General features: G+C 40.1%; 1 protein-coding gene across 1 annotated transcript in view; it reads right to left on the bottom strand.

Moving 5' to 3' along the window:
* Positions 1–1,534: 1,534 nt before the first annotated feature.
* LOC111144530 (kallikrein B1) overlaps positions 1,535–17,845 on the bottom strand; it is a 23,963-nt gene continuing 7,652 nt past the window's right edge. Inside the window, exons 5-15 of the mRNA XM_022498850.1 lie at positions 16,253–16,412; positions 15,726–15,835; positions 10,960–11,119; positions 10,122–10,228; positions 9,799–9,961; positions 9,587–9,699; positions 9,254–9,422; positions 5,573–5,751; positions 4,514–4,609; positions 2,426–2,565; positions 1,535–1,923 (exon numbers count right to left, since the gene is read on the bottom strand). Of these exons, the coding sequence (XP_022354558.1) occupies positions 1,744–1,923; positions 2,426–2,565; positions 4,514–4,609; positions 5,573–5,751; positions 9,254–9,422; positions 9,587–9,699; positions 9,799–9,961; positions 10,122–10,228; positions 10,960–11,119; positions 15,726–15,835; positions 16,253–16,412 (1,577 nt within the window). The 3' untranslated portion in view covers positions 1,535–1,743. The remainder of the gene's footprint in view (positions 1,924–2,425; positions 2,566–4,513; positions 4,610–5,572; positions 5,752–9,253; positions 9,423–9,586; positions 9,700–9,798; positions 9,962–10,121; positions 10,229–10,959; positions 11,120–15,725; positions 15,836–16,252; positions 16,413–17,845) is intronic.

Consider the following 17,845-nt stretch of genomic DNA (forward strand, 5'->3'; position numbering starts at 1 on the left):
CACACTGAGAAGAGCAGTGCCAGCTTCCAGGCCTGGCACTGCCACTGCCCTCTCCTGGATGGCACAGCTGGGGACCCACACCTCCTCCTCACTCTTCCTCGTGAAGGTGAAGTCATCCCAACCCCTTGCCTTCTTAGCCTCTCACATTTCTCAGTCCCACATGGTTCTTCCTGCGTGACGGGCTCCTCTCTTCGCCCCCATACATGACAACATGGTGAGTAACAGAGACCAGGCCCGGACCGCGGGCCCCGATCAGCAACTTTAAAATAATCATTCATACTCTAGGGGAAGTCCACATTTCAAAACTCTCCTCCTGGTATCGCCCAGATGAGGTCATTCCCTGACCAGTGTTTTGTCCAGCAAGCATTCCAAAGTCCTGTTCAAACACCCATTTGAATTAGTACTAAAAGCCAGAGATAGGAGATTCTCATAGCAAACCACTTTTTTTCCTTTTAAAGATAAAATGACACCCACACAGAACAAGGGCCACTGTATCTATTGCATGCCAAAGTACAAGGTGAAGCTGTACTTATTTTTATATTGTAGAACCCAGCCACGTTTTATAAAATCTAGAGCATTTTTGGAGTAAACTCTTGGATCTTCAGATTCCTAGTGTGTGGGGTGTGACTAACTCAGACCTTATGGTTTTTCTTCAGCCCCCTCCCCCCCACCTTTGGCCCTTTCTATCACTTACTGTGTCTTTGAATGTGGAAGGAAAAAAAAAATTTAGAAATTTCACTTTTCTATTTTTTCTACTTATTTTGCACAATATTTTGTCAACGGTCAACTTTGTAAATGTGAACTCAGTTTAATGGAACTGAATATAACAGGCTAGTGTCGGTTGTGGTAATCCTGGACAAGTTGGGAATTTGTGATCCAGGCAGATTTACATCAACTCTTTTCTCCATGGCTACCACAAATTGACAAGACTGAATTTATGATATACTTTATACCCAGTGCTTCTTGAATTACTACTGCAGAACCCAAATCCACGGACATCCCCACCCTCACCACACAGAGCAGTTTCCTTGTCCTCCATGAAGGCTGTGTGATACCCCCACTCCCCAGGCCTCTCCTGTGCACCCAGCCGCAGGGCCTTGTGCCAACACCAGCTAACGAGGTAGGAAGGCCCAGATGGAAAGGTGCATTGTTATTCTCCCACATTCAGGAAACCCATCTCTTTCTTGGAAAACTGAATCTTCTGTACTTGGCAGAACAAAACCCAAGCTTACTGGCTCTTCACTCCACGTGAGGCAGGCAGTAGTAGGTTTTCATGACCATGCAGGTGAGGAAGAAAGAAGAAATTACCATCTCTAAGAGAGACTGAGCCCCAGAGCAGGCAGTCAGACAAGAGTGATCCCCGTCCAAGCTGTGCTAGAATCAGGAGTACCTTACCTTCCATTCTGTCTCACAATCAGAAGAAAACACTTGTAAATCACATTCTTTTGCCATTTTATTTCACAACAAATAATCCTGGAAATGTTCAGTTGTTATCGCCTGTTATTAGCATTGTTACTGAATGTCTAAAGCCTGCCTCTACACAACATTTTCCTCTCAGCAGCTGTGAGTGCATTGTCTCTTTTTGCCCGTATGACAAGGACATGAAGGAGATACCACTCTCCACGTTTTTGCAGACAAGTGCCCCAAGGCTCACTATTTGACTTGGACCCAGGCTGCAAAACTTACACTACAAACTGGACTCTTTCCCACCTCTAGAAAGCTTCTTCATGCTGGGTGTCTTCATCAAAGACTGGTGTGCCCATCACTGACCTGTGTTTTCTCTAAAATCCAGTCCACATACTCCGCAACTTTGGTGTAGACACCTGGCTGTTCTCTGCGGCCACAGCCTTCACCCCAACTGGTGATGCCCACCAAATGCCAGATTCCGTTGTGTTTACAAACTAAGGGACCACCGGAATCTCCCTGTGTCACAGTGGATGGAAAAATAAAATAATAGAAAGTTTGAGAGATGTGCTTTTCAAATTCTTTAGTCACACTGCACACAACACATACAGGTCCTTATAGTTCTTCAAGTGTCTTATGTTCCTCAGTAGCTATTGGACGTGATGAAAATAATTTAATTCAGTAATGCATGGTTGTATTTTTTGTTTAGTCCAACAAGGAAATGTTGACATCATAATCTCAATGTCAAATATATCTAATGCTCTAACATTTTAGTATTATTATGTGTACAATGGTGCTCCCTTAAACATAGTATGCTTCTGCACAGATTGTGAGATACATATATAATATAAATTATATACATGTATATTCAGTTCATCAAAGGTTACTTATGAAATTGTCAGATTATTTGGCTCTGAATTTTTAAAGAAAAATATAATGAAATATACTATGGAGAATATATTTTGCAGTTGACTTTTTTCAAGCAGACCACTGTGTGTTTTTTCATAATTGAATATATTACCTTACAGGCATCTTTCCCTCCTTCTTTATAGCCAGCACAGATCATCTGTTTGGTTACTTCATAATCTCTGTATTTTTTCTGGCATTCTTCATTTGGTACCAAAGGAATATTTGCCTTTTGCAGAGTATTTTGGATTTCCCCTAGGAAGTAGCCAATATGAAACTTCAGAAGGAGGAAATACAATGAGTATGAAAATACTAAAGTCTTAAAACAAGTCAGAATAATGAACCTTTCATTAAGGTCATTTTTTTAGATAAAAATAGTAAGGGTGGGGATGCCTGGGTGGCTCAGTGGGTTAAGCCTCTGCCTTCAGCTCAGGTCATGTTCTCAGGGTCCTGAGATCAAGCCCTGCATCAGGCTCTCCACTGACAGAGAGCCTGCTTCTCCCTCTCCCTCTCTCTCTCTGCCTGCCGCTCTGCCTACTTGTGCTCTTTATCTCTCTGTTGAATAAATAATAAAAATCTTAAAAAAAATAGTTAAGGGTGAAAAAGTAGAGTTAATCACACCAACAGAGAGAGAGAGAGAGAGTAAAAGAGAAAGAAACTGAGAAGCAGAGAGAGGGAGAGAGAGAGCGCATGCCATGTATTGGCCTGTGCTGTGCAATGTTAGGACCACCCCAGCACCTCAGGCTGACCAAAGACTTTGCTTCCAGATTCTCTGCTATCCTCTTAGCTCAAAAGAAGTCTCTCAGAAATTCCCTCTTATCACCTCCAACCCAAAACCTGGAAGTCCTTACCTTTAAGTTTTTGTTTTATATATTCAACATGATCATTTAAAAATACATGATTTGGGGGGAAAAACACCCACCGAACCTCTGGCAACAGAGGAGCATTTTGTTCTTTGAGTAAATGCAAGTATTTTTCAAGAAGAACAATTTATTTACAAATAATTGAATTTCTACCGGTGTCTGGGTTCCCCTTGAACGTATGTTGGGAGCTTTCCTTGTTTAGTTAAGGTTACTCTTAAAATTTCTTCCTGTCTTAAGGTCCTAGTCAAAAACTTGAAAATTTTGAATTCCTTGAATAAAGGACTAGGAAAGGATTAGGAAAGAAGGAAAGAGCTTGACAAGCCTAAATATGTAAAGAATGATGCCAATACTGTCCCTTATAGTCTCTATCAGGAACAAAATTTTGGAAAGGGAGAATAGTCTGTTTCCTGGGAAATTCAAGGGCAATTGAGATATATCAACTACCTGTGGTCAGGGGTTCTTAAACTGGGTGCCACAGAAAGAATTCACTTGCTCTATAAACTTGGATACGAAAATGCATCTTTATTTTCACCATCTCCAACTGAAGCCTAACGCTACCTTCAGTTATGAACACAGGCAATAAAAATGGCAGAATCAGCAGTGACTTTGATGACTTTGCCATCAGCCGAGGGCGCAGATATTTTTGCATCACAGTCATATTTTCACATGACAGATGTGGCCAATTAACAGAAAATATCAGTTAATTTCAAAATTGTGGTAGTTACTTGAAACACTTGCTATTTAACATATTAGTAAAGAAACTCATTTATTACCATGTCACATCTCTTAAAAGTATTTTGATAACTCTATTTGCAACTTCACTGGTTTCCTTCCTATTTCTGGGTATTTTCTTTAAGTGTTTAAAAGCGCCATTACAGAAGGGGCTCATCAGTTCATCGGACTGCAGGAAGGATGCATGAAACAATAAAAGATTTAGAACCTTCCAGAAAGAAAGATGGTGTGCCTGCCTATATTCCTGGAGCTCGGTAGCAAGGCAGAGAAACAGCACTGATAGATGGGAACATTATGAATAGTGAGGACAGGACAGTCTTGAGTGGTCTTGTTAGCCCCATATGGGACCAGTCCTTTATATGAAGTCAAACAAGTGATCTTTATTATTAAGTAAGATGCTTGAAAGGTTACCTTATAAAGTTTTCCAGACCCAAACAAAAATACATCTCGGAAATCACTGAGTAAATATTTGGGAATGGATAGACTGGAAAGGTCATGAGTTTGGAGAAAATTTCACACAGAGGCCAGTTAAACTGATTTAAATCCCTCCATGTACTTTAACATAAAAAACTTGTTTTAGGAACAACATTTAAAATGCCATACTGTACCTTTTTCTTTTGTGAAGCCCCATCCAGTTACCCAACAATTAGTATAAATTGTATTTGTATCAGCTTTGGAAGGTAGGCATATTGGTTTTTGGAATTCTGAAAGTTAATTTTGAGATTAGAGTTTGGTTAAATAAAGTTACAGATATTGACCCAAAATACACATTTTCTTTTTCCCATATTCTCTTTCTATAGAGTAGCACCAAGAAAAATCACGCTTTTGCTCTCTGCTCAGTTGCTAAGGTCAGTGATTCAAGAAAATTTCTCTTTACCAGACTCATTTTCACATGACATTTTGGGTGTCAAATTTTCTGGATTAAATCTTAAAACTCGGAACACACATTTCTGTCAAAAGCCTTTAGAAGTTTGTGTGTTTTACCCTGTGTGTGATACTTGTAAAAGTAATAACAAAGTGTCTCCATTGTCAGAGGCACTATTTTAAGTGCTATTTAAGTACTTAAATTATTAACTGACAATTTTTATAACAAACAGGTGACTGTCATGCTCATTTTACAGATGAGGAAATCTGAGGAGCAAAGAGGTAAAAACAACTTGTCTGAGGTCGTGGAAATGATACCTGACACAGCGGGCATTCGCCAACTGTAGTGCCTTGTACCAGAGGCCTTGTCTCCTACCACCACACTACCTGCTTCCTAGAGTTCCTACCACATCGGTGTCTCTACTCGAGTTAGACCTGGGAATTAGTATCTGGCCTACTTGCCTTCATGCATTCTTAATATGCCCAAAGCAATGGTAATCCTACTATTCTTGTCAAAGGGAGCCATTCTTCCCAAGTGGCCAAGACATTCACCATGTGCATTATTTCAATAATGTATATGCCGTTCTATTCCTACCTGAAGAAACCATTTACTATTTCTTACCCCGTAAACAGAAGAGATTTATCCGAGTCACAGGTGTTGTCCCCCTTGGCAACTCCTCACCTTGCCCCCAACTCCACCAAGCAGAAAATAAAGACAATCTCTCCAGATTCTGCCCTCTTGTTCAAGTTGATGTGAAAATTAAAACCACTGAACTCGGCTGTATAGCTTGAATTATACATACCCGTATAATTCAAAGGAGTCTCGAGTTTTATTAAGGCAATATCATGACCACCGCCATCTGAGATTTTGTAATTGGGGTGAATAATAAGCTCTTTTATTTCTGAGAAAGGTGTTTCTCTTGTTATCTCTGACAGTTTTAAAACGCCACTATAAATGCGCCAAACGTTCGACAAGGGAAGCCTAGGAGGGAAAAATAAAGACCTATGTGAAACCAGAAAGACCAGCCTTTGATACTGGTCCATTTTCCTTTCACCTTTACATTTTTTTTTTTTTTAAGATTTTATTTATTTATTTGTCAGAGAGAGAGAGGGAGAGAGAGCGAGCACAGGCAGACAGAATGGCAGGCAGAGGCAGAGGGAGAAGCAGGCTCCCTGCTGAGCGAGGAGCCCGATGTGGGACTCGATCCCAGGACGCTGGGATCATGACCTGAGCCGAAGGCAGCTGCTCAACCAACTGAGCCACCCAGGCGTCCCTCACCTTTACATTTTGAAAATAGTACTTTTCTGTGAAGAAAACACTACGCATGGCATATTTTTACTTACCTAATTTTGCTTCCTTGCAGTTTGTCATCGCCACCAGCTGTAGTACTGATTCTCTGAAGATTTAGTTAAAAACACTGAAATGTACATTTATGTAGCTATTTAATGTTACTAACCCCTCCTGTGTTCTCTCTTTCTCTTTCACTCTCTCTCAATGGTCTACATGTTCCCTGTGTACTTGAGAAGAACATACAATCTGGTACAGCTGGATGGAGTGTTCTATAGATGTATATCAGATCTAGTTGGTTTATAGTTATATCTTTTTGTTGATCTTCTATCTTGTTGTTTAATCCCATATTGAAATGTCCAACTGTTATTGTTGAATTATCTTTTTCTCTTTTCAATCCTGTCAGTTTTTGTTTCACGTATTTTGGAGCTTTCTTTTCAGTATATGTGTGTTCATAATTATTTTATCTTCTTGATAAATTTGCACTTTTATCATTATAAAATGACCTTTTTGTTCGTAATAACAACTTTTGTGTTAAAGTATAATTTGTCTGATATTAGCAAACCTGTTCCAGTTCATTTTTCACTAATGTTTGTGTGGCATGTCTTTCTATCTATTTACTTTCAATTTATTTTTGTCTTCGAATCTTAAGTGTGTCTCCTGGATGTAGCATGGAGCTGGGTCCTGCTTTTTTAAATAAATTCTGATAATCTCTTAAAAAAATAATAATAATAAAATAAAATAAAATCTTAAAATAAATGAATAAATAAATAAATAAGGAACCTCCATGTTGTTTTCCAGAATGCCTGCACCAGCTTGCATTCCCACCAACAGTGTAGGAGAGTGTGAAAACTTATATTAATTCTTTTTTACTTAATTATTTTTTAAAAGATTTTATTTATTTATCTGAGAGAAGAGAGAGAATGTTCAAGCAGCGGGAGGGGCAGAGGGACAAGCCAACTCCCCACTGAGTGCGGAGCCCAATGCCCAGCTCAATCCCAGGACCCTGAGATCATGACCTGAACCAAAGTCAGACGCTTAACCATTGAGCCACCCAAGTGCTTCTAAATTAATTTTTAAAAATATGAATACATACAAAGTAAATCTAAAATTATGTCTATAGCAAAATCTTATCTGTGGTAAAGATTTGAATATTTTTATCATCACTGAGAGATGCAAAAACATTTGCACAAAATTCTAGAGACATTCATGCAGCTAGGGGCAAGGTGGTTTTCTTTCAATTAAATCAGTGTTTCCATGTATATTATCTCTTATAAACTCAACAACACTGAGCCTTCAAGAATGAAAATTCTTAATATAAATTGGAGCAGCCACTATAGAAAACAATATGGAGGTTCCTCAAAAATTTTAAAATAGAACTACCTAAGATCCAGCAATTCCATTTCTGGGTATATATTCAAAAAGAATGAAAATACTTCGTTGAGGGATATCTGTACCCCTGTGTTCATGGCAGCATTCGTTATAATAGCCAGGACACAGAAACAACCTAAGTGTTCATCAGTGGGTGACCGAATAAAGAAAATGTGGTATAATATGTACAGTACCTACATACACACACACGATACATACATATATGTATTATATACACACATATGTGTATTTAAGCCTCTATGTGTGTGTGTGTGTGGTGGAATATTATTCAGCCATAAAAAAGAAGCAAATCCTGCAGTTTGCAGCAACATGGATGAGACTTGAGGGTATTATGCTAAATGAAATAATTAGACCGAGAAAGACAAATGTTACATGTTTTCACCTGTATGAGGAACCTAAAAAAACTGAACTCACAGACGCAGAGAACAGATTGGTGGTTGTCAGGGGAGTGTCGTGGCAGGAATGAGTGAAGGGTACAAACTTCCAGGTATAACGTGAATAAGTTTTGGAGACCTCATAGGCATCAGGGCCACCACAGTTAACCATACCTGAAATATCTGAACGTGGCTAAGAGTGTGAATCTTGAAAGTTCTCACCACATTCACAAAATGTGATTTATGTGTGGTGATGGGCCTGTGGATGTCTTAATTAACCTTACTACGGTAATCATTTTGCAGTGTATGCCTATATGACAGCATTACATCATACACCTTAAATTTACACTTGCTAAAGCTGGAGAAAAAGGATGAAAAGTCTTGGTCCCAAATTGGGGTACATTTAGTAAAAAGAGGACCCACTATTCTCCTTCTCAGAGTCTGTCCTTCCAAGTCAATAGCTTTCCCCTTGTGGAGCAGGGCCACTGACTGGAGCTCCCATGCTGCAATGTGGAAACCAGGAAGGAGCCTTGTCTGCCACTGTGTCCCCGACTCTGATATACTTCAGTGGCCGGATGCCCAACCCTGACACACGGCAACCAGAGCCCTACCCTTTTATTTAGTCAGGGGAAGAGGGAGAATTTTATGGGGCAGTGGGGGAACAACTTTCTGAGAGAAACTGAGTATCTTTTATTTTTAGGGCTATTAGTATTTCTTGCTATTCCTATGCTTTGTCCATTTTAACATTTCTTATTTAATCATAGCTTATTTTTTTGTAATTTTTATGTTCCAGGTATAGGTCTTTAAGTGTGTCACTTAACCCTTCTAATAACCTTATGAATTAGATATCATTACTATTCATATTTCACAGATAGAGAAATAAAGCTTAGAGAGATTTACAAATTGCCCAAGGTCACTCATACCTCTAATAAGTGACAGAGCTGGGACTCAAGTCCTGTTTTAACTACAAAGTTGAAGTGTTTTAGAAATATTATATCAGATTTTATCCACTGAAATATATAGGGTAATAAATTTGTTTTTTTGTTTTCACTATTACTATTTTTTAGCACATTTGTGAATCAAAGAGCTGAAAGTAAAATCTCTATCGGCCTGGAAATTAAGTCTTTGAAGAATATACTTGGGGAGTGGCAGATGGAGGTGGCAGCAGGTGGGCATTTTTTCCTTATTCTTTAAAGCAGGAGTGACATCCTCTCCCAGGAGTGTCAATCCTGTGAACAGACCACACTGTTCTGCTGGGTCAGTTCATTCCATGCTCAGACCCTATGAGTTGTTCAACAATTTGAATACCAGCCTTGCTTTAAAATGTCTTTGATTAATACACTGATGTGATGATCAAGACATCAATCACAGATTCTTCCAAACAAATTTGCAAGTTAAGGGTACCTGGATAAAATGCATCCAAAACTTACCCATCAAAGCAATGGGCGGCAGTTAGCACCCACTGGTGTCCAATGATTGACCCTCCACACAGGTGGCTCTGATCTCTCAGCTTCACTTGCAGGCTGACTTGCCAGGGCCACTCTCCCCAAGAAGAGTTGGTTCCTCCAACAATGCGTGTGTTTGTTTTTGTTGTGCAAACTAAAAAGAGAGTCTTGACCTTAACGGTTGGAATTCAAGGTGAGTCAGAGTTCACCTCAGCCAAGGAAAACAGAATACATAATTCCATTATCGAAGACCAAGCAAGCTATTGAGACAACACAGACATCCCTTTACAGTTCCATGAAAAAGTGAGACTTACTTACCAGAACTATCCCCACTTTTACACAACCTCAAAGAATAACCAGAGCTCGCTTGTGTCCCGTACGTAATCCTAGTTGGCGAACCATCCAAAGATAATCGTAAGGAACAGTTGCATCTAGATAAAATGATCGGTATAAAGATTAAACCTTCACAGAGGGGGATAATTCATGAAATTGTCTTGCTGACTGTCTTTGAAAAATAAATTTTCACTAACTTCTTTCCTCTACAGTCTTCTGGGCGTAAAGAATAAGTAAAAAACTGACAGCGAATCATCTTTGTACAAGTCTCTTGGCAAACATTCACTCCTTCAACAAAGGTCACGTTCAGTTCTTCCCCTTCAAAATCAACTCCTGAGTAAATTTTGGGATGACAGGGCTCTGTGTGAATTAGAGATGTAAAAAGTTATAAAATGAAAACAGCAATAAACCCACACTTATCCAGGTTTTTGGTACTGAAGACTGTTTTCATCGCTATTACTCGTTAGAAGATCATAAAGTATATCACATTTTATGTACTATTATTATTGAATCACATTACCAGGCAAGGTTTTGCAGGTTAAAAGGCTATATCCAGATATGGTGTTTTCCTGAGGAGTAGGGGATCTTGGTGTCCCGCTTCTGGAAGTCTTAAGAACACAAACATTTCTATTAAAAAAAAAAAGAAAAGAAAAAAGAAAAAGAGAGAGTAACAAAACTGCATTAAAGGCAAACACAAAAGCGCATCGTATTTTGGAAAGCACCTCTGCAAATTTCATTTCTCTGAGAAACTCTTTTCAAAGTAAAGCACACCACAGGACCATAATAAATCACAGAGATTAAATGTAAACCAAGCCACATCTCCCTCTGAAGAAAACTGATAGGCACAGATAACCTGGAAAGGGGAGAATGGTAAAGTTCCACCTTCTCATTGAGAAGAAAAAGAAAAAAGAAAAGGAAAAAAGAGCCAAGACCAAATTCTGGGGGTTACTGTATAACTATGCATCCCTCTCTTAGCTCTGTCTTTGTGTAGAAGGAACAGGGCAAGTTATCAGAGGGTAAAGAGGTCAATCAGGATAATTAGGGCTCTGGTTTCTGAAACACAGGAATCAGAGATGACATTAATGGCTATGCTGCCAGTGAGTGGTTTTTACTTCAATTTAATAAGACAAAATATTAAGATCAGTTAGAAAGGTATCTGATCCTTTCATCCACGAATCCAATGCTATGTTTCAGGAAGAGAATGTAGGTGGGAAAGTCGGCTCAGCTCTTAACTCATCTACACCCGGCAGGAAAGTACCTCCTTCACCCGTGGCTTCAAGTGCTTGGACGGAAATGAACAGAACTGTAAAATTACAGTGATGACAGGACAGAAGCAAATGTTACACAGTCTCACTCACCTTTGTGGTTCCAGATGCCACGCCTTTGTGTAGAATGTAAAGAAGAGGCAGCTGGGATGGTAGGTGCAAATAGTTTGACACACAAAAGCATCAGGGGTGACAGCTCTGCCGACGTCCACATCTGAAAATGCAAGGTGCTGGAAAATGTCCATGCGGCAACCTGTGAACTCACAGATGGAAGACAGCCCTCAGCAGGTGACGCGACGCTCAAGTGACTTGTCCTTTGTCATCACGGCTAAGGAGATTATGACTGTTATTTATAGTACCAGATATCCTAAGTGAAAAAAGTGTCAGTTAAAATATCATCAGACTTGTGGGGTGCCTTGGGTGGCTCAGTCGTTAAGCATCTGCCTTCAGCTTGGGTCACGATCCCAGGGTCCTAGGATCGAGCCCCATATCGGGCTGTCCGCTCAGCGGGAAGCCTGCTTCTCCCTCCCACTCCCCCTGCTTATGTTCCCTCTCTCACTGTGTCTCTCTCTGTCAAATAAAATCTTAAAAATAAGTAAATAAACAAATAAAATATCCTCAGACTTGTTTGTCATTTGGAAGAAGGAAAAATTGGTCTAAATCTGATAAGAGATATATTCTTATATCAGAGAAATGAAACACCTCGACCTAGGCTCTCAGCTCCATCCCAACCCATGTAAAATATTTAGGGTACTTAACATATGCTCAGCTTTTCTTTCTATTACCCTGACCCTGAATTCCAGATTTTAGGAAAGGTTACATTAGGAAATGTGTTACATTTTCCTGAATATTATGAAAAAGATTTTGATAAAAACAGATTAACAAAAACATCAGGTAGCTAAGAAAAATGTCATGTGCCCATTGAAATTAGAACAGGAGAAAGCCCACTTTCATTTTCTGTATATAATCTTATTTATTTATTTATTTATTTATTTATTTATTTATTTATTTTTAAGATTTTATTCATTAGAAAGAGATAGTGAGAGAGGGAACACAAACAGGGGCAGTGGGAGAGGGAGAAGCAGGCTCCCCAGTGAGCAGGGAGCCTGATGCAGGGCTCAATCCCAGGACCCCAGGATCATGACCTGAGCTGAGGGCAGATGCTTAATGACTGAGCCACCCAGGCTCCCCTAATCTTATTTTTTTTAAGATTTTATTTATTGATGAAAGAGAAAGAGAAAGGGACAAGCAGACTCCATGCTAAGCACCAAGCCTGACATGGGGCTCGATCTCAGGACCCTGAAATCATGACCTGAGTTGAGACCAAGAGTCGAATGCTTAACCGACTAAGCCACCTCTACCTCTAATCTTATGTCTTTTTTTTTTTAAGATTTTATTTATTTATTTGACAGAGAGAGATCACAAGTAGGCAGAGAAGCAGGCAGAGAGAGCGAGAGAGAGGGAAGCAGGCTCCCTGCCGAGCAGAGAGCCCGATGCGGGACTCGATCCCAGGACCCCGAGATCATGACCTGAGCCGAAGGCAGCAGCTCAATCCACTGAGCCACCCAGGCGCCCTAATCTTATGTCTTAATTACACTTTTATTTGTGTTCTTATTATTTACTCATTTTACTCAATTTGATTACCCAAATTTTATTTAAATTATGGAATAATGATAGCAATTATAGGAAGGACAAAAAGAGTACTAATTTTTTTTTTTTTTTTAAAAGATTTTATTTATTTATTTGACAGAGAGAAATCACAAGTAGGCAGAGAGGCAGGCAGAGAGAGAGGAGGAAGCAGGCTCCCTGCTGAGCAGAAAGCCCGATGTGGGGCTTGAACCCAGGACCTGGGATCATGACCTGAGCTGAAGGCAGCGGCTTAACCCACTGAGCCACCCAGGCGCCCCAAGAGTACTAATTTAAATGAACATAGTTGTATCAAGATAATGTACCTCGGTGACATAATATCTACATAGGGGCAGTCTAGGAAATTAGGCCTCAGCTAGTTAAATCTTTCCAAAACAACAACAACAGCAACAACAACACATACAGACTCTAGAAGCTGGAAGAGAATTTATGGATCACCATGCCAACCTACAAGTATATCCCCTGAAGGATGTCCCCAACAAGTTGTTTACCTTTTACTAAGATATTCACAGTGATGAGGTGCTCACTACCTCATGGCAAGGCCCAATTCTTTTCTGGACCATTCTAGGTGTTAGGTATGTTTTTCCTATTTTCTTCATAGGAGAATCTACCTTAATCTGTCTAATGGAACCACACAGATTAATCTAATCCTTTCTCTAATGAATGCCTCTATAAACAAAAATTAAGACAGTCATCCTTATCTTTTTCAGCTTAAATGCCTTTAACTGGTCCCTCTAGCGGTTTTGTGTTTTCCATTATTTCTAAATATGTTACTCTCCTGTTTATCTCCTTTCGAAATGCTCAGGGTTGACCGTTGCTACATACCACATATGCAACATGAGCTGTATACAATGTTTTGGTCACTCCCTGGCCCATCCAGATGACGAAAACACAGGAGCTATCTTGTTAAGAACCATTCTCTTTTTTAAAGCTAGTTTTCTGGTTTCGAGTGTTTTGTTTTGTTTTATCAAAAGCACTACAGGATGTGAGTAGAAATGGCAGAGGAAGGAGCTCTGAAAATCCTCACCTCCATAGAAAAAATGGGAGCACGGACAAAATTGTCAAAATCAATGTTTTCAGAGCTCTAGAAATTAATCAAAATTAATCAAATTATAACAGTCCAGGGAGCACTTATTCAAGAAAAATGACTGAATCTCTATAAGAACAGTGAGTTTTGTGGGGTTTTCATTTGCCTTGTTCCCATTCTCCTCTTCCCAGTACCATGGAAGCCTTGAAAACAGCCCCACCATCATGCTGGAAACCAGCCAGTAGTCCAGCACCCCTAGAGGGGCCAGAGTGGGTTTGGGGCTACTCCAAGGCCCCATTCCCATCCCCAGTTAAAACCATTATTTGAGAGGCGCCTGGGTGGCTCAGTGGGTTAAAGCCTCTGCCTTCAGCTCGGGTCATGATCTCGGGGTCCTGGGATCGAGCCTCGCGTCGGGCTCTCTGCTCAGTAGGGAGCCTGCTTCCCCCCTCTCTGTCTGCCTGCCTCTCTGCCTGCTTGTGTTCTCTCTCTCTGTCAAATAAATAAATAAAATTAAAAAAAAAAACAAAACAAAAAACCATTATTTGACCTGTCTGGAAATTCTCAGGAAAATTCCACTCACAAGGATTGAGTTTATTTGACATGACTCAGAGCTTCCTTCAGTATTAACAGCTTTTTCCTTGCAAGTGTTCTTCAAAAACAAACAAACAAACAAAAAGTGCCAATTATGTAGCACTGCAGCTTCCTAGGGCAACAGGAATTGCTGGAGCCAACAATAAACTGACAAAAGTCTTAAAAGGAAAGTGAAGGGCAAGAGGATGGTGGTGAAAGTCTTTATTTACCACATTCCTGGGAATCTAGAAGACCATATGTAAGTACAGGGCTATGTGCATGACCAGGGCTGTGCACATGTCCATGAAAGAGCTGAGAAAGTCCTAAGCTCTCAGGCTGTCTGACATTGCGCCTGGGGTCAGCAAAAAGCAAAGGCCAAGGCAAAGTTGGGAAATGCCTGTCTGCACATTGAAGCCACGCCCAGCACTCCCAAAAAACCCGTTAAAGGCCGGGAAACTTACTGATTCCAGGGAGGTAAGAACCAGAGGAGAATGGAAACAAACCGGAAAAGAGATACCCTGTTGCTAACTTCCCGATCACCCTGCCCTCGGAGTGGGGGTGCTCTAACTTCCAGATCTCCCTGGGAGTGGGGGTGGGGGTGGGTCCTCCCCAGAATCTGCTGCAGAATTCCGCAGGAGTTGATGCTGGATACTGCGTAGCATTGAGTATTGGTGATTCAGTTTCAGTAACATCTTATCGTGGACATGCTGGTAATTAAGTGAGGTGTAAGGTTATGACAATTTTCTGGATAACTGAATTGAAATTACCTAAATGTCTGAAACTATAGCACTTTCTTGATCATTATGTTGAGTCATTTCACTATGCAATGGACACCACCAAGAAACGATCTTACGGTTTTCTCCGCAATGTCATTGCTCTAGTTCCCTAGAGTTGCTGTAACAAACTATCACCAATGCAGTGCCTGCAAATAATATAAATTTAGTATCCCACCATTCTGAAGGTCAGAAGTCTGAAATGTGTCTCACCGGGATACAATCAAGATATCGGCAGGGCTTTGTTCCTTTGGGAAACCATTTGGGAGGACCTACTTCCTTGTTTTTCCCAGCTTCTAGGCTACCTGTGTTCCTTGGCTTGTGGCTCCTTTCTTTATCTTGAAAGCCAGCAGGGTAACCTCTTTAAAACTCTCTCTCTCTCTCTCTCTCTCTCTCTCTCACTATGACCTTTCTGTCTTCCTCTTTCTCTTATAAGGACTCTTGGGATGACATCAGGCCCTTTCACAGAATCTGGATAATCTCCCATCTCAAAATCCTTAGCTTGATTACATCTACAAAGCCCCATTTTTTTTAAAGATTTTATTTATTTATTTGACAGACAGATCACAAGTAGGCAGAGAGGCAGGCAGAGAGAGAGGAGGAAGCAGGCTCCCCGCTGAGCAGAGAGCCCGATGCGGGGCTCGATCCCAGGACACTGGGATCATGACCTGAGCTGAAGGCAGAGGCTTTAACCCACTGAGCCACCCAGGCACCCCTACAAAGCCCCATTTGCCAAGTAATGTAACATAGACACATGTTCCAGGAATTAGGATACAGATGTCTTTGGGGGACTCCAATTCTGCCTACTACAATCACATAGGAAATAGTAGCCATAGAATTACCAGTTTCTGAGAGTGCACAGGGCTTCAGAGAGAATCCAGATGCCACATGAGTCAGCACCTTTATACTGGTGGGCGTTCCTCCTGGACCATGCTTCAAAAGGCAGCTGTTTCTAAATGTGAAGAAAGGAAGTTACTTCTCTTCCTAAATTGCAAAGACATGTGTAGCAATCCTTTTTTGCATTGAAATAATCCTTGGTCAGTGGGAAATAAAACAATCAAAATAATGAGTTTGACACTGATTGGCCCAGGGTTTGTATTTTTAATCAAAGAGACATTTTTCTGCTCTGCACTAGGAAGGTTAGGGTGAGAATGGGATGGGAGACATTTTTCAACCAAACCCTCACTCTCCAACCAATGGGAATTACTCTCCTTAGCAAAATGACACCAAAACTGAGTAAATAAAAAAGCAAAATGGTTAGGTCTGAAAGCCCTGTCTGGTCTTCCATTGGGGGGAAAAAAGTTACAAAGAGTACAATTAAATCTTAAAAGCACCACCAGAAAGAACAAACACTATGCATGTTACTTACCGGTACTCTGCACTATAAAATCTCTCAGTGGCATAGGTGAAAAATTGGCAGTGAATGCTATTGGTGCACTTTTTTTGGCATTCTTCAACACTTTTTACCTTAGAGACATTAAAATTAACTCCTCTCATATCAATTCCTTTATGAATGTCTCGGTAACAAGCTGTACAAATAAAATGCACAGAGAAAATTTAGTAAGTTTCCTTCCAGAAGTACATGATCATTGAGTCAGGGTAGTTTCAAAGGATTCCATCCTGTTTTTCACAACTGCACTTTTAACTACAAGATTTAGATTTTTTGTTACATCATGACATTATCAAACTCTTCTTGAAATAAACACATTCCAGAATGTTTCAGAGCACTAGCCCTGAGAAGCAGGGGAAAAGGGTTTGTTTCCAAAACTGTATGGTATATGCAACTGTATAAGTAATATTTCACCCTGAAATTATCAATGAGCAATGGAAGAGACAAACAAGGCAATGATAGTGAGGGCCCTGATGATTGTGCTAGGACTCTATCACAATCGAAACAAACTCATGTGTACTCGACAAACTAGTAGGAAAACAATATATTGAGGTGGGTAGGGCAGTGGATAATTCAGAGTGATTCATGCACATAGGACTTTGTAGATTCTAGAAATGAAGTCTCTTTCCAATTCCGCTGCACACGAGAAAAGAAACCAGCTGAGCTGGGATAGGACACTTACAAAGTAAAAATATTTATGATCAGTGCAAAGCTATAAACCTACCTATAAATGTTTTAAACCAAAACTGGTCCCAAGTTTAGGGACTTTATGTCCTTGGGAGTAATTACTCACTTTAATTTGAGATACTCGGGGAGAGTTAGGAGGGAATATTAAATCAAGTTCTGGAGGACGAAGTTTGAGAAAAAAGTAACAATAACTAGGAGTGTTGAGGAAAGCAAAATACTGTTCTTTAACTTTTGCTATGATAGCATAATTAAAAATAATGCTTAAATGAATGATTTGCCCTAAACTGTATTAAGACACAAATTTGACTTTATAACATAGGACATGTACTCATCCTCAGGTAAACTACATGTTGACTAAGTCACATATCTCTGCGTCCCTAACTAAGGACAGGTTCCCATACAAACAGCAGACACAAAGCACACATGTGTATTGAGGGAGTGGTGGTAACGGGGGAAGGAAGGATAGAAAACTTTAAAACATCTGAAATTTGAAACTACACAATTAATTGTAAATAGTAAAGGTAAAATAGCAATGATGGACAGTTGCAACATGGTTCTTTCAAGTTTCTGCCAGCTCGTCAGTTGAGAATCTTTTTAGTACTTTTCACTTTCAGATAGATCAGTTATGTCAGAGAAATTGTTCATCTCCCTTAAATTAGGATAGGATTAGAAACAGTTTCCCAAGACATTAGTAGCAATAAGTGTCAGAATTTAAATTTCCTGGCCTCTTAGTCCTCATATTTTCTTCTAAGAAGTATGATTCTCATTAGCAAGATTTACAGAACCCAGACCTTCAGTTTGGGGGCTTAATGAGGTTTCTTAACTTCTGCATTCTTGACATTTGGGACCAGAAAATCTTTATCGGGGGGGGGGGGGGGGGGGGGG

Source organism: Enhydra lutris, unplaced genomic scaffold (assembly GCF_002288905.1).
Source record: "Enhydra lutris kenyoni isolate GAN:26980312 unplaced genomic scaffold, ASM228890v2 scaffoldscaffold11, whole genome shotgun sequence".
Classification (NCBI taxonomy): Eukaryota; Metazoa; Chordata; class Mammalia; order Carnivora; family Mustelidae; genus Enhydra; species Enhydra lutris.